This window comes from Prinia subflava, chromosome 1, assembly GCF_021018805.1.
Source record: "Prinia subflava isolate CZ2003 ecotype Zambia chromosome 1, Cam_Psub_1.2, whole genome shotgun sequence".
NCBI lineage: Eukaryota > Metazoa > Chordata > Aves > Passeriformes > Cisticolidae > Prinia > Prinia subflava.
In genome coordinates, this window is record NC_086247.1 from 65969301 (window position 1) to 65983800 (window position 14500).

The window sequence follows — 14500 nt, forward strand, 5'->3', positions numbered from 1 at the left end:
CTGTAATTGCTGCTTTTGGTCATAATAAAACTTTAGGTGCTGTCAGAAGTGCATGCCATAGGTGTGCAATTAGGCTTCTGAATTGTGCAGGTGTCATGATCACACTTGAAAGTGTCTTAATTTTCTGTCTTTTAAAACCCAACCCTGGGGAAATGAACATGGTCAGTGCTAAAGATGAGCTTCCTGATGTCTGGAAATGCCCATTATTTCCGAGGGTAGCTCGGAGGGTAGCTCGAGGGTATCTGCTGTTTCCAGAGGGCCCTTTTGTGTACACATATAGATAATTTCTGATGGACAAATCTCCGTCTACATGGTGCAGGCAATGTCACTGATGGTGCTGGACAGAGCTGCCTGACAGGTGCATGGTGCCATGGCTTTGTGTGACAAGGAATGCACGGTTGCATGGCCCTTACCTGTCACTGACAGTTCAGTTTCTAAGCTGGATTTTAGGCCTGTGCTATTTCAGAAAAAAGTAGGATTTGAGCAATGCTGTGGTTTGACTTTGCCAGCAGCCTGTTTGAAAGGTGTGGAATGGGAAAGTGCAGCTGGGGTAGAAGGAGGGCACAAAACTGCTGCTCTTAGTGGCCACACAGTCTTTACAGGCCTGTGTGGACTCACATTTATTGTGAGATGTCAACTGTTTTCTCTGAAAGTTAAGTAAGATGGGAGACTGCTGGAGAGGAAAATGTATTCTTAACAGTTGGGTGTTGCGTACATTGGTTTTTTCCACGTGTAATTTTACTCCAGAAAGATGGGCACAGTTTTCACAGGAGGCCAACAGCCTGATATGGTAACACTGAGCATTCAAGTCACAAATGAGCTGCCAGGAGTTCTGCTCTAGCAGTAGAAAATGTTGGATAATATACCATCCTCCAAAATAAGATGGGCCAAGTGGGTGCCCTTTGCTTGAAATTTTGGTTTTCTTTTCCCATCTTTTTAAATAGGAAGGATGCTCCTATGAGATAAGGGAAGACTGTGGAATATGTTGCTGTTTAAAGCACCCAATCACAACAGTGTTGCAGCCTATTAAACATAATAAAAATATGTCTTCTGAACAGAACTTACTGGGCTGTTCTATTATTAAAAAAGTTTAAGCAAAGATTTGAATTGGCTTATGGGTGAACCCTCTTACATATTGAGCAAGACTGGGACTAGCCAAAGTAATGTGGCTTGTATTTATGTCCTTTCTTTCAAGAGATTATTTTTAAAAAGTCAAGGAATTTTCTTAAGAAATCAGAACTTAATAAAACCAGAGCTGAATTTTTAAGAAATTTGTTCAAGAATAAACTGCTTGTCTTTTGCAGTTCAAATAATTTTCCTCTGAGTTTTTGTTTGTTTGGTTTGGGCTTTTTTTTTTGGGTTGGAGTTTTTATGTGTGCAGATTAGTTCTGCTTTTAAGAAAGACATTTGGAAAAATCTTAAACTAATTAGGAAACTTTGTTTTCTTTGATTATATTTTTTCAATTAAAAAAAGCAAACTGGCCTGATTTTTGCTCTGTCCAGCAATTCTGTATATAAAAATCTAGAGCTAAGATGCCATACAGCTCTGCATTTGCCAAATACCATCGCAGGCAAAACAGACTGAACTTGGGGATAATCACTGAATTTACTACAAACAAAATCAGAGTGGAATAAGAAGTAAAATAAATCTTAAGAACATCTCTCACTACTCATCTCTCCTTCTCAGGCTGTACCTTCTCCCCTGCCATGGCACAGGGAAACAGGGAAAGGGGATTTTGGCCAGTTTGCCACAGGGTGTTTCTCCTGTTGCTCAGGGGAGGGAATCCTTCCCCTGCTCCAGCGTGGGGTCCCTCCCACAGGAGACAGTTCTCCACAGACTTTATCAATGGGCTTTCTATGGGCCATAGTTCTTCACAAATGGCTGCAGTGTGAATCACTCTTCCCTGAGGTGCAGTCCTACAGGGTCTCCGGTTCTACCCCCAAACCTGCTGCAGTGTGGATCCTTCTCTTCATGGGTCTGCAGGTCTCCATGCCAGGAGCCTGTTCCAGCACTGGCTTCTCATTGATTCACAACCTCCTTTCAAGCATCCAGTTGCTCTGGCATGGGATCCTCCATGGGCTGCAGGTGGATCTCTGGCTGTCTTGTGAGACTCCATGGGCTGCAGGGACAGAGTTGTTTCACCATGGTGTGCAAGGGAATCTCTTCTCTGGTGCCTCCCTGGTACCAAAATCTAGCCACAGAAACCCAATACAGCAAGCTATCTATTACTTATTAGCTTGTTTAGGATTGCAATCCTCTTGAGAGGGTTTTGTTTTTTTCTTTCCGTGTTTGGTGGGGGTTTTTTAAATATAATTGGTTCCCAGTGTTCTTTGGCAGAAGTTGGTTATTCTGTTCTCCACAATGCCATGACATGGAGATTCTTTTTTTGTTTGGGGAAAATTTTACCAGCCTTACATCTCTGCTGCCTGTTTGATACCATGTTGCATCAGTTCTTCTGTGATTCCTGTCATGGGGGACATCTAGGCAGAAAATGAGGTGGCTGAATGGCAGCTGATCATGTGGACACTGAGGGGCAGGTGAGAGTGCAGGCTGAGGTATGGGATCTTATGGCTGGATCACAGGATCCCCCTCCTTTTTTTCCCCATCCTAGTATATCCTTACTTTGCCTTTTATTAGCTGATGTGGAAGCACAGCGTGCTGCTTTGTGGTGGCAGCAGGGGCCATAGCAGCCCCACGTGTCTGCAAGCCATCCCTGCAGGCTGTCACTTTGGAGAAGGTCATTGCTCCCATTGTGGGCAGGGGCGGAGTGACCTGCTTACAATCAATTTGCTACACCCACATCAAGGGCTGGAATCCATGTCTGTTCATACTGGGAAATTTCATATGCCTGAAGTATTTTGGAAAGAAACCCAAGCCCTTATCAGAAGAAAGTTCCTATTGCTGAAAAGCTTTGAACTGATGAATTAACAACTTTTTTATTCATGAGTTAAATTAGAAAAACAAAACAACTTGATTTCAATTAATTGTATCTTAAAATGTATAAGTGTTGCAGGGTTTCACTTCTAAAATTTTCTTGTTTTCAGAAACAAGACACTGGACAGATTTTGTTGGATATGACCTATAACCAGCTGGGTGTGACAGAGAAGGAATATTTTGGTTTACAGCAAAACGAGACTTCAGTAGATTCACCTGTAAGTATAGTAAATAATAAATGTGTGTGCATGTGTATGTGTGTATAAATATGTACACATGTATGTATGCACACACATATTCATGCACACACGTGCACATAAAGAAACAGTATTTATTTGTAAACATTTTTAATCCATCTAATAGTTTTTCATTTCACAGCGATGGCTTGAACCAAGCAAACCTATTAGAAAACAGTTAAAAGGTAAGGCTTGTTTTTACTATCTTATTTGTCACTTTGTAGTTCTCTTTTTCTATGTTCTTATGACTAGAACAAATGCATTTTTTCCAGATGGTAGATTTTTCTTCAAGAGCAAGTTTTGTGTCTGCCAGTGTTTTCAGCAGATCCTTGTAATTCTTCTTACTCCTACCAGAGTGGAAATAAAATCTGGTAGATCATTAACTCTGATGCTATAATAGCAGCTAAACCTGGTTTCTGAGCAGTGTTAGACATACTTAGATGGCCGTGAAAGCAGTAGTAATATTGTGGTGCCAGTGAATTCCTCCTGAGAGGGAAGCAAAGGAAGAGGGGTTTTGATGGAGGTAGGTATAGCCAGTTTTGTGTATAGGTTCTGGCAATTTCTTGTCTCACATACTATAAGAAACCCCAAATTTATGCATTTTTATTAAAAAAACAACTAACCAAATAACACCACACACTTACAGGTGCATTTATTGTTCTAGCATGTCTTGTTTTATACAGCTTTGGGTAGCACAGAATGCTTGCCAAGAAGGACAGGCCAGTATAACCCTGGCCAGAGAGCAGCTTAGGAGGCCTGAGTTGCACTGAGTTGCACTGTCCCAGTGCTGTGACATTTGAGCTTTGTTTTTCAGCACTCTCATTTTTACCTTGTGCTACAGATCATACATTTTTATTTCAATGAATACACAAAAGTAGCATGTTGGACTTCTGTAATTTAATATATTTATATGTAAGGTAGAACTGAGCATTATTCCAGCTGAGACATCTTAAATATATTTAGATATTTTCTCTCTTCTAATACTTAGTGGGCAAAGGAAGCTCAATAACACCTTTTATGCAAAGTAGTGTTTGCAAAGTACTTTAAATGAAAGCGTTGCTACATTTGAGAGTATTTTCTTTTCAAAGTTGGTGTTGGGGCATTGGGAGAGACTTCTCATAGTTTCTTTTAGTTTCATGAAAAAAATACATGAGATTTCTATGTGGTTGTTCATGTAATTTTTCTGTCAATATAGAAATGAAAACATTAGGCTCTTTCCAGTTTTAATTAAAGATTGATTTGCTCTTCTAAAATATTGCAGGAGGTTTTCCCTGCACGCTTCATTTTCGTGTAAGGTTTTTTATACCTGATCCGAACACACTTCAGCAAGAACAAACCAGGTAACCTCTGTTCGATGTTTGCTTCCATGAAGTAAGAATGTGTCTTGCCCCTGTCCACAGCTTGGCAAGTTATGCTTTATTACATAGATAACTTTGTGTAACTCTTGGTATTGAATGCATTTGGAATGGAGAGCTTGATGCCATGCTCATGATGAGTAGTTTCTGATATACACAGCTTACAACTCCGAAATACAGCTGGCGTAAAAATTAGTACAAAGGTATAGGTGTTAAAAGTATGTTTATTTGCTTCCTGAATGGTTTTTTTTGAGTCTACATGCCCTATCTGTCTATCTTAGAAGTTTTGTATCAACACTGAGTCAGTTTTGAACATATGTAGTAGATTTAATACTGAGGGTGTGGGAGGGTGGGGTTTATTTTTTTTGGGGAAGAACAGATAACAGTTCTTGTTTTCTAGCTTGCCCATTACTTGTAACATGCAAAGATGTACATCGCTTCCGTTTACAGTAGACTTCTAAAGTTTTCTTTTTTAACCTGTCTCTAAGTTTTTGGGGTGGTAGGGTGCAAGAATTATAAGCAATTTTCAATTAATCCGTCACAAGATTTTAATTGAATATTTGTTTTGTTCAGTGCCTGTAACTTGGAGTTTCAAATTTGAAGGCACATATTAATCTGGCCATTAATCTGGCATTTCTGTAGCACTTTCATTTCTTATTTATTTCAGTGACTTGGGAATATAAATACTACAACATGTGAAATTGTATTTCTTGTAGAAAAATTAGCTTTTGACCTGTTTCGGTATTTGTTAATCATGCAGTTTTAAGCTGTTCTGCAGTTTAAAACTGAAATTATTCTAAGATCTGCTCTTAAAGGTTCTTCACATGCCCGCTCTTCAGTATCACTATGAACTAACATTGTCAAACTCACTAATAACAGGAAGACTGAACTGCTCTTGGAGCATTGTTTAAGAGTTTTTTGTCAGCATGGGCTGCTAGGGAATTGTCTCATCCTCCATTGAGTAGCTGTGAGATAGACTCTCACAGTCAACATTGATTGAGATTTGGGTGATTTGCCTTCCTAATTTCATTTTTTTTTTTTAAGTTGCATTCAAAATGAGTATTCCAGGGAGAAAAAGAGCCCAGTTCAGTAGTGGTTTGGTTTTTTGTTGTGTTAATTGAAACATTAATGCTGTGGCCCTGGAGTTGCGGTAGAGACTGCCAAAGATCCTTAAAACTGTTGTGAGACTAAGTGGGTGTATGATTGCATATTTGTAAATGCCACTAATATTTGTTCATCTGTTTGCATAGTTTGCTGGGAAATCTAATGAAATAGAACTAATATATGTAGCTATTTAAATAATACAATTTTAATATAAAAGCACATTTGTTTCTTTTCCAAAAAAATCTTTTCTAGGCACTTATTCTTTCTGCAGCTGAAGACTGATATTGCAGAAGGAAGGTAATAAGAAGAATCTTAAATTTCTCTGTAATTGTTTTGAAAATAAAATTAAAAAGCCTTTTACCTGGGGGTATTGTTGCTGTAAAATTATCCCAATTATCCCATAAATATGCCTTGTGAAACATTGCTTTAAAGGAAAATCACATTGCTAGGAAATGTTACAAATTTTCTCATAGCTCACTTATTAAGAACAGTTTAGAAGTCTGTTGTGAATGAGCTGTTGAAGATGCTGTGTATAAACAGGCACCACATCAGCCACAGAGATATTTAGGAAGGGCTTGGTGTGCCAGGCATGGAATTCTGAACCTGGGCACCCACTGCGTAGTGCAGCAATCAGGAGTAGCAATGGGCAGTTCATGCTATTGTTTCTCATGATTTCAGGGTTATATTACCTATATGGTAGGCATATACCCAGTGGTTTATTTGTCCATGATTTCTGTGTGTTTGTACATTAAAGAAAAAGAAAAAGGAAAACATGGTAAATGGAAACATGGTAAAATAAATGGAAAACAAGTATTTGCTGCCAAATGTCTGTTGCCTACAGGTGTTGTCTTTTTTCTTCATAGTGTCAGTTTTGGTTATAAAATCAGAACTGTCTTTGTGCTTGGCATTTGGGTAATTTTATTGTTTGTGTCTAGTTTTAAATACACCAGAATGCAGCTGTTAAACTAATGTCCAGAGCCCCATAAAAATCTCTTCTCATTTTTCTTTCCTGGATAAACGTCTAGCAAGAGTTTAAGCATGTCCTTTTCCAATTAGTTACTTCCATTCACTTAAGGGTTTAATATCCAGTTGTACTGTGCTTTAACAATCAAACTTGGTAAGAAAAAATCAGATACTCTTTGAAGATAAATTAGTTGTTGCATACCAAACTACTTGTGAGAAAGTTTCAATAAGATATACATACAGCCTAGGTTTAAATAAAATTATTTCCTCTCCTTTCCAGGTTGTCATGCCCCATTAATTCTGCTGTTGTCCTGGCATCATATGCAGTACAATGTAAGTAATAACCAACCATTATTTTGTTAATAAATTTATTTGACCAACTACTTTCTTGGCTGTTTGGCACTGAAAACTCAGGAGCGATTTCTTTCCTTATCTATTTGTGCAGAATATTCAGTATGCAGGTGCAGGTTTATTAAAGCAGCCTCCAGAGACAATTTAAATAGAAAAAGAATACATTTTAGGCCTGTCAAAAAAAAAAAAAAAAAGAGTTGATACAAGAATAATGTTGCCATTTATGTCTGCTTCTGACTGCTGACAAAAAAGTCAGGTTTGTGTTACAATAGCTAAGGAAAAGCATTCCAAGGGAATAAGTGGTCATCTAGAGAACAGATAAGAGCAAGGTAAACTCATGATTAAGAAACTACACTGTTCTTACACAATGCTTGTTTCATGGAATTTGGTTTGTTAGTTATGTAAAACTAGAGCTTTGCAATACATGTAAGGTGACTACATATAAGAACTTACATCCTTCTCATCTGCCTTCAACTGGCAAAAAAAAATTCAAATTATGATACTAGAAAAACATCTTCTGTAGGAAAACTAAATCGGAGTCTCACAATTCCTCACAAGCATCTTCAGCAGATAGTGAAAAACAGCTGGAGGAAGACCTTTCTCATTAAACAAATAAAGAAAAAAAAACAGGTTGAGGGTTTAGTGGAGTTTGCATATTTGTTAAAATAGTCAGGGGAAAGTATGCAAGAATAGTTGTGTAATTATTTGGCTGCATCTCATTTCTTTTATGGAAAGGCTAACAAGGCCCACAGAAACAATTGAGGTAATTTTTGTTTGAAATAAGAACCGAGCTAAAATAATTAAAGTGTGGCTTTCAAAGAAGAATGTGATAAACTCTTAGTATCTATTGAAACCCTAAGAGTCTATGAAATGTTTGCTTTTTTTTTTTAAGCTTGTCGTATGTTGCACCCTTTTATAGAATGAAACTGTAATCAGATTCAAGCTTCAGTAAGAACAATTAACATTTTCCATAGTATGTGGCAGTCCCAATTTTGGAGCCAAATGAAATGCATCCTGCTCTGGTGTTTCTGGGGCCCAGTAAGGGCACTTGAAGGCTGAAACACTGCACCATTAGAATTGCTAGATGAACTATTGGTGGTCCAACTGTGCTAAAGCTCAAAATTAAGAATGCAAAGGTTTTATCACAGGGTGAAATAATTCATGCCATATCTAGTGTATCCCAATTCCAAAAGTTGTTCCTGTTTCCCCTTCAGTTTTATGACTGTTCCCTTTTTAATGTTAAGCCTAAGATACCTACTAATGCAGTGATCTGTACTAAAGGAGAACGATAGAAGGACAGTGAAGATTGTCAAAGGGTACTAGTGTGTTTTGATAATTGTTTTTCATGGTGGATTCTGGATTTCCCATTGAGCTATTTGCCTGTTTTTTCTAACTCCTGATAGTGCTGCTTTTACCAGATGGTACAGATTTTTGTTTTGTTTCTTTTTCTTTTTTAATTAAAAAACCAAAACACAAAAAAACCCAAACCCAAAAGTAACCTTATTTTGCTGTCTTCATTTCCTTTCTGTTGCTGTTTGTATGATACTGATATTTATTCTCTGCATTGGTAAGGAATGAATTGTTTAATAGAAAGACATATTCCCTTAAGGGATTTTATTTTTGCTTTCACCTGAAGGTGATGGCATAGGAAAGACATTTTTGAAATCAAGGGTTCCAGTCTCTTTACTGTGTCATTTTTGCTGTGAATCCTGTCACTTGAAATTGTTGTAGGTAGTTTTCTATTAGTGTTTTAATTTCTAATCATACTTAATAAGGAGAGCTGGAGTTCTTGGTATGAGAAATCCATTGTCTGAGGTTGCCATGAATCAGTTCTACCTGAGCTATTTACTGCCACTTCTTGGCAGCTTTCAGACTGCTCTCTCCTTCTGTAGCTTCCCTTGTATGCAGAAGGGGAAATCCTTGTTATCTGACAGCCTTGAGTATTGTTTATTTAAAAGGTGTAGCAGTTGTTGCTGACGGGAGGGCTGAAGCAGATCTCTTTCACAGTGTATGAAGTCTGGTGTTTGATATTTCTGCTCTTGCTTCTTAACTAAAGTTTTCCCATGTGCTGGTTTTATGGTTGGCCTTCAGAGGCTTTGTGTGAGTTTTGCAAGAGGACAGTTTTTGGTGGCATCTGCTGTGCTGCTGGGATGCTGCTTCTCTGTAGTGCCCTTTGAGCAGGCATTTGGTTCTGAAATAAAGCTCTGGTGTGTCCCTCTGCCCTGCTGGAGCACACCCTGCCTTGCCTGGCGGGGCTGCGTTACAGGGGAATGCAAGTGGGTGTGAGTACTGTGTCTGAACAGCATGTGACTGAACCTGATTACGAACATAGTTCAGACACTTCAAGAATAAGTTGTTACTGTATTATCAGGAATGTGCTTTGTGACAAAACAGTCGGTGGATTTTGAAACTTATTTTTGTTTTTTTAAGAAGAACTTGTTAAGGTGCATTTCAAATAATTTAATCATTGTGAAGTTGGAAGGATAAAGTCATACTGGAAAATCTTAATAATAAATTGTGCATTTTTACTAGTGTGAAATGAGAATGTTTTACCATCTATAAAACCAAATAAGGAAACCTATGCAAATCCTGTTCCTTTTTTTAATTTCAAATGTCACAAAGCTGATTCAGCACCACTTGTTTTCCATCACTTCATGTTGCAAATTGCCATTTCCAGGCCATTGTTTAAATGCCCAGCTACTGGTATGTAACAAATCCCATGGGTTTTGTGAGAATATGCTCGTATGTTAATAAATCCATTGCTGACTTGGGACTTGAATCTGAAGCACAGCAATAAAGCCAGCGAAGATATTATGAATGCTTCTAAGCTTGCTTTTTCCTGAGCATCAGTTGCTCTTTTCTCCTGTGGTACTGTTCCTCTCAGCCCTGCTTTGAGAACCAGGAATCATCTCTAGTACACTGCTGTCTGTCTTTGGGACTTTGTTCAGAAAGGGGTTGACTGGTTGCTAGGGATTCAAATGGACTTTAGCCTCCTCTAAGGAAAGGAAGGCTGGTGATGACGAAGAGTCAAGGAAAGCTGAACTTAGTGTGAAAGTCTCTCAGGAACTGGGAATAAGAGAGTTAGAATTTTGGGAAGGCCAGAAGATTGATATCCCAGAGGTAGAGGTGGGCTGAAAGACTTAGAGAAACATCAACAGCAGCTCCACAGTGAGGCCTGACTCTTTCTTATAACTTGTCTTCATTTTGCCTCATTTTATAGAATTAGGTTGACCCCTCAGTCTTCCTAGTTTATGGAGACCTCTCTCTTTTCGTGGTTAGCATTTGGGGATTTTTCTGTGTGTGCTCCCCACCCATGCTTTTTTGAAGTGAAATAGTTCTCAGAAGGACATCTCATGTAAGCTGAGAGATTTACTTACAGATCAGCCATGTTTCTGCTTCTTTTCAGGGCATCTTTAACCCTTGTGCCTTAGAATCAAAATCAGACTGGATTAATAGAGAGAACTTTGAGATGAATTTCCAGTATTTGAAATTACTTACTAGATATGGTTGGGTAGTCTGAGGATTGTGTGCATGTCACATCTGTTCTTCTGAAGCCTGCATCAGTCCTGTTCAGTATCTTACGGTGCCTGTCATCAGCAGTGCCAGTGTTAAATATGTGATGCTAATGAAACTCCCAATACAAGAATCAACTTGGAGAGATTAATTGAAATACAATCCCATTTCCTTCCATATGGTTCAATGAATTCTAGATTTCTGCTCCTGAGTTTACTAGCTTCTCTGTACAGCAGATCTTCTAAGAGTGTCCTGATTGTTTATATACAGCAACTTTCCAGCTCTTTTGGGCTGGTTTCCCTTAATTATATTTTACAGTTGTGTTAGGCAATAGAGAGGCCACTTCAGGATCATTCCTTCAAATATTGCTTATGTGATGGTCTTCCATTAAGCTACAAATAATTTTTGAACTATAACACTTCAAAACAAGGTACAATCTCCAGAGTGGAGAACACCAGATTGGTATACTGACCAGTGCTTTAGCTGAAGGAGCTGCCTTTCTGGAGTGCCTTAGAGACTTGATACTATACTTCTGTGTTTTTATTTGGATGAACCTATTAAATATTTTTGTGTAACATAGCTAAAAAGGAGGAAAGAAGAGTTTCCCAAGGTCAAGGTCCATGTAATACAGTATTACATTAATTGTAACGGCCTCAAGTTGCACCAGGAAAGATTTAGGTTCTGTATTAGGAAAAATTCCTTCACCAAAAGGGTTGTCAGGCTTTGGAAGAGGCTGTCCAGGGAAGTGGTAGAGTCATCATCCCAGGAGGTATTTGAATTTTTATATATGTGGCATGGGAAGGGATATGGTTTAGTGGTGGGCTTGGCAGTGCTGGGTTAAGGGTTGGGCTCAATGGTCTTAGAGGTCTTGTCTAACTTAAATGACTTTGTGATTCTCAAATGAATAGTGGTGAATGCTGAGAAACAACATATATGGCAGAGGATCAGATGCATTAGTTTGGCAAAACCTCACAATATTTTGGGAGTACTGGTAACTATTAAGTCTTTAATCCAAATACTTTCTCAAAATGAATACTCTTTGTACTCTAGATTATATTTTGCTTTTATCAATAGTTTTTTTTGATTGTGTTTGTATGGTTTCTGAAGTACTAGTTGTATTTGAGATGCAGAAACAGCAACTCAGTATAATTTATGGTTTTTAATTTGTTTCTTCCTTTTTCTTGTGACTATTTTGTTATGTTGTTATTTAACTGTGTCTGGGTTTTGAGCTGCTGATTTTTTTATTTTTTAGTTTTTTTAAATAAAAGGCATTACAATGACTGGCTCATTTTTCATTCTGGAGTGGTAAATAACTTGGAGACTACCATTGTGCATGCACAGTTGTTTGTTTTTTTTTTTTTCCTCTACAAGTGTTCCTTTGTTTTTACTAATGCCTAATTTCTCATTCTGTCTTACCACAAAATGGCCAGCTGTTGTAAGTGGTCATAAGCAGCTATTTACAGTCATGCCTAGGCTGAACATTTTGTAAGGGCTCTTGAGTGTGAAGCATTATTTCCTTTTACAAAACAAGTTAGTTTTCACTCACGTGATAGCTAGTTCTACTTGTCCTGTAGGGACATCACAATTACTTAGGGGCTGAGTGGGTTAGTGCTCACATTCACATCCTTATTTGGATACAGGTTCCACTTGTTGAAATGACTTTCCTTCTCTCAACATTCACTTCTGAGGGTTTTGATCCTTTTAGGAATTTCTCTCTGGAAACCATTTTCAACATAGTGTCATTTTCCTCAGTCCAATGCACCTTTTTAGTCTGTCTTTAATAAATGTCTACATTTTTATGTTGGTTCTTTGAAACTGAATTCTGCTGTAGCAGATTGTTTTCTGATTCCAGAAACGTTTTAATACTCTAATAATTTGTAGTTACTGTTGAGAAACAGTTTATACTAGGAAGTTCATCTTTTTTCTGTTCTCATTTTGTGCCAAGAAGCAATCACTTAAAATTTCTAAACTGATGAAACTGTATAGATTAAGTATCTTTTCTTTTTGTACCTCAGTGTTCATACGAAGATAAATTAATCATTAGCCTTTAATACTACATTTCACCCTCATCTCAACAATGTGACTCATTATTGCTGCCCTCCAGTGTTGGAGGCCAGTCATGTGATCCTAACCATGTTTTAATTTTGGACTGCAGTTTTATACCTGAGGATTTTAACAATTTACATGCAAGACTCTTCCTGTGGTTTGCTTATTCTGTTCCCCTGCGAAGCTGATCTTTATATGTAATTATCCTTTTTTTAAAACAAGCAACTGAATTAACTTTTGTGCTTTATTCATGTGACCTAAAATACTAAAATGGAGAAATAGTTACCAATTCAATATGAAACTGCTTGATTATTTTCTGGTGCACTTGTCAGGTCTATAGAAAGTTGATATTAAATGAGTTTCTAAAGACTAGCTTTTGTAGGCATTCCTTTGGGTCAATATGTCCATATAATCTATAAGTGATTTCTCATCATAGTTAGCCAGTGAGCCATTCATACATTTTCCTTCTTGTACCTGAAGTTACTTTAAATGCCCATGCTCAGGAATAGGTTCTGGTGCTATTACTTTGTATGCAATTTTTTATTATTATTTATAACTTAAGTCTGTAGAACTGGAAAACAATGAACAAATTACTTTTGAAGAAAGTATGAAGAATATATGGCTTGTTTAGGCTTCAATACAGCATGGACAGATCCTATGTTCTGTAAACATACATCTCCAGGCTTGTGTTTCAAGCAATTATAAACTCTTCTTTTCTTGAAAGTTGTAGAACTAGTGTTTTTGGCATGTCAGCATTGCTACTTGGCTATTGTACTCTTTCTTTTGCTAGAAATTAAAAAATGAATGTCCTCTTTTTACTGAATATGGCCTTCTACATGAATGGTCCATCACATTATTTTCTTTAAAACTTTTCATATTAGATATATAACTCTAAAATACAATATTCTGATAGTCAAATATCAGTTTGATTTTTGACTGATCCTTGGGTCCACTTTCTCTCACTTTGCTCTATATTTTTTGCCAGTTATTATAAATTAAAGAGAAACAGTGGTCTAGAATGGAGAAAGGTTAAAATATTATTATTTTTATGCTCTATCTTCATTGAGTTGGTATCTGCTGGCTCATGATCAGAGAAGCAACTATGTCAGGAGAAACTCAGATAAGAAATAGGTCTTTAGTATTTCCTGCCCTTCTGCTTTCTTCTGGAGAAATCCAGTGAAGACATAGAAGCATCACGGATTATTATTCTTGCCAACTTCTTGATATGTCCTAACTTTTTTTCCTGCTTGGATAATTAAATCTTACACAAGATCATTAGTCTTGCAAGATGTTTCTCCTCTACTGTAACAGCTGGCTAGGGAGTTAGAGAAGCTAAATTGCTCCCCTTGTTGGCATGGCCTCAGGTAGCTAGTAGCAAGAGGGGAAAAAAACAGAGTAGCCTATTTAGAAGATTAGAAAGAAGACTCCACTTCATAATCTATGAAGGAATAACAGTTGCCCCCTTTAGAGAAGGTAAAATTACAGTAAAAATGCCTTTTCCTATTGCAAAGAAAATTGGAGAAGAAAACTACATTATCTTATTCCTAGCAATCTGGTCTTTTCCCATTGGCAAGACTGGAATTCAAACTGGCTGCAACAAACAACAGATGTAGATTGTTTCACAGAAAAGATGGGTTATTTTAATGACTAGTAAAGGAAAGGATCCTCAATCAACTACTGTAATTGTGAAATTGTGGGTTTAATTTTACACTGTTAAAGCATACCACTTAGTTCTAATAGTTCCAAATTTTTGCTCCTGTTGTCTTAAACTTAGCATTGGCAGGTTTGGACTTTTGTCAATATATGGATATTCCTAAAAATAATTTCAGTTTCTTATGATACTTCTGCATCTTCTGTCTTGGTTGTTTTGGGGTTTATTTTGGTTTGTTTTTTCTTATTCTTGTTTTTTTGTTCTTCTTCAGATAAATTTTACAGTAATGTTCAAATATGTGGTTTGGCTCTCATGCTAAATATTTAGCCCTTTATCTGCCATTTAC

The 14500-nt window shown here is 37.3% G+C and overlaps 1 protein-coding gene across 5 annotated transcripts in view; it reads left to right on the top strand.

Annotated features, from left to right (window-relative positions):
* Nucleotides 1-14500, top strand: part of PTPN3 (protein tyrosine phosphatase non-receptor type 3) — a 163160-nt gene that overhangs the window by 76716 nt on the left and 71944 nt on the right. For 4 of the 5 annotated variants that reach the window (XM_063398876.1, XM_063398866.1, XM_063398894.1 and 1 more), the window contains exons 3-7: nt 3046-3153; nt 3299-3356; nt 4433-4511; nt 5883-5927; nt 6874-6926. In XM_063398876.1, the coding sequence (XP_063254946.1) occupies nt 3046-3153; nt 3299-3356; nt 4433-4511; nt 5883-5927; nt 6874-6926 (343 nt within the window). The remainder of the gene's footprint in view (nt 1-3045; nt 3154-3298; nt 3357-4432; nt 4512-5882; nt 5928-6873; nt 6927-14500) is intronic. The other variant, XM_063398886.1, reaches the window with a different exon arrangement.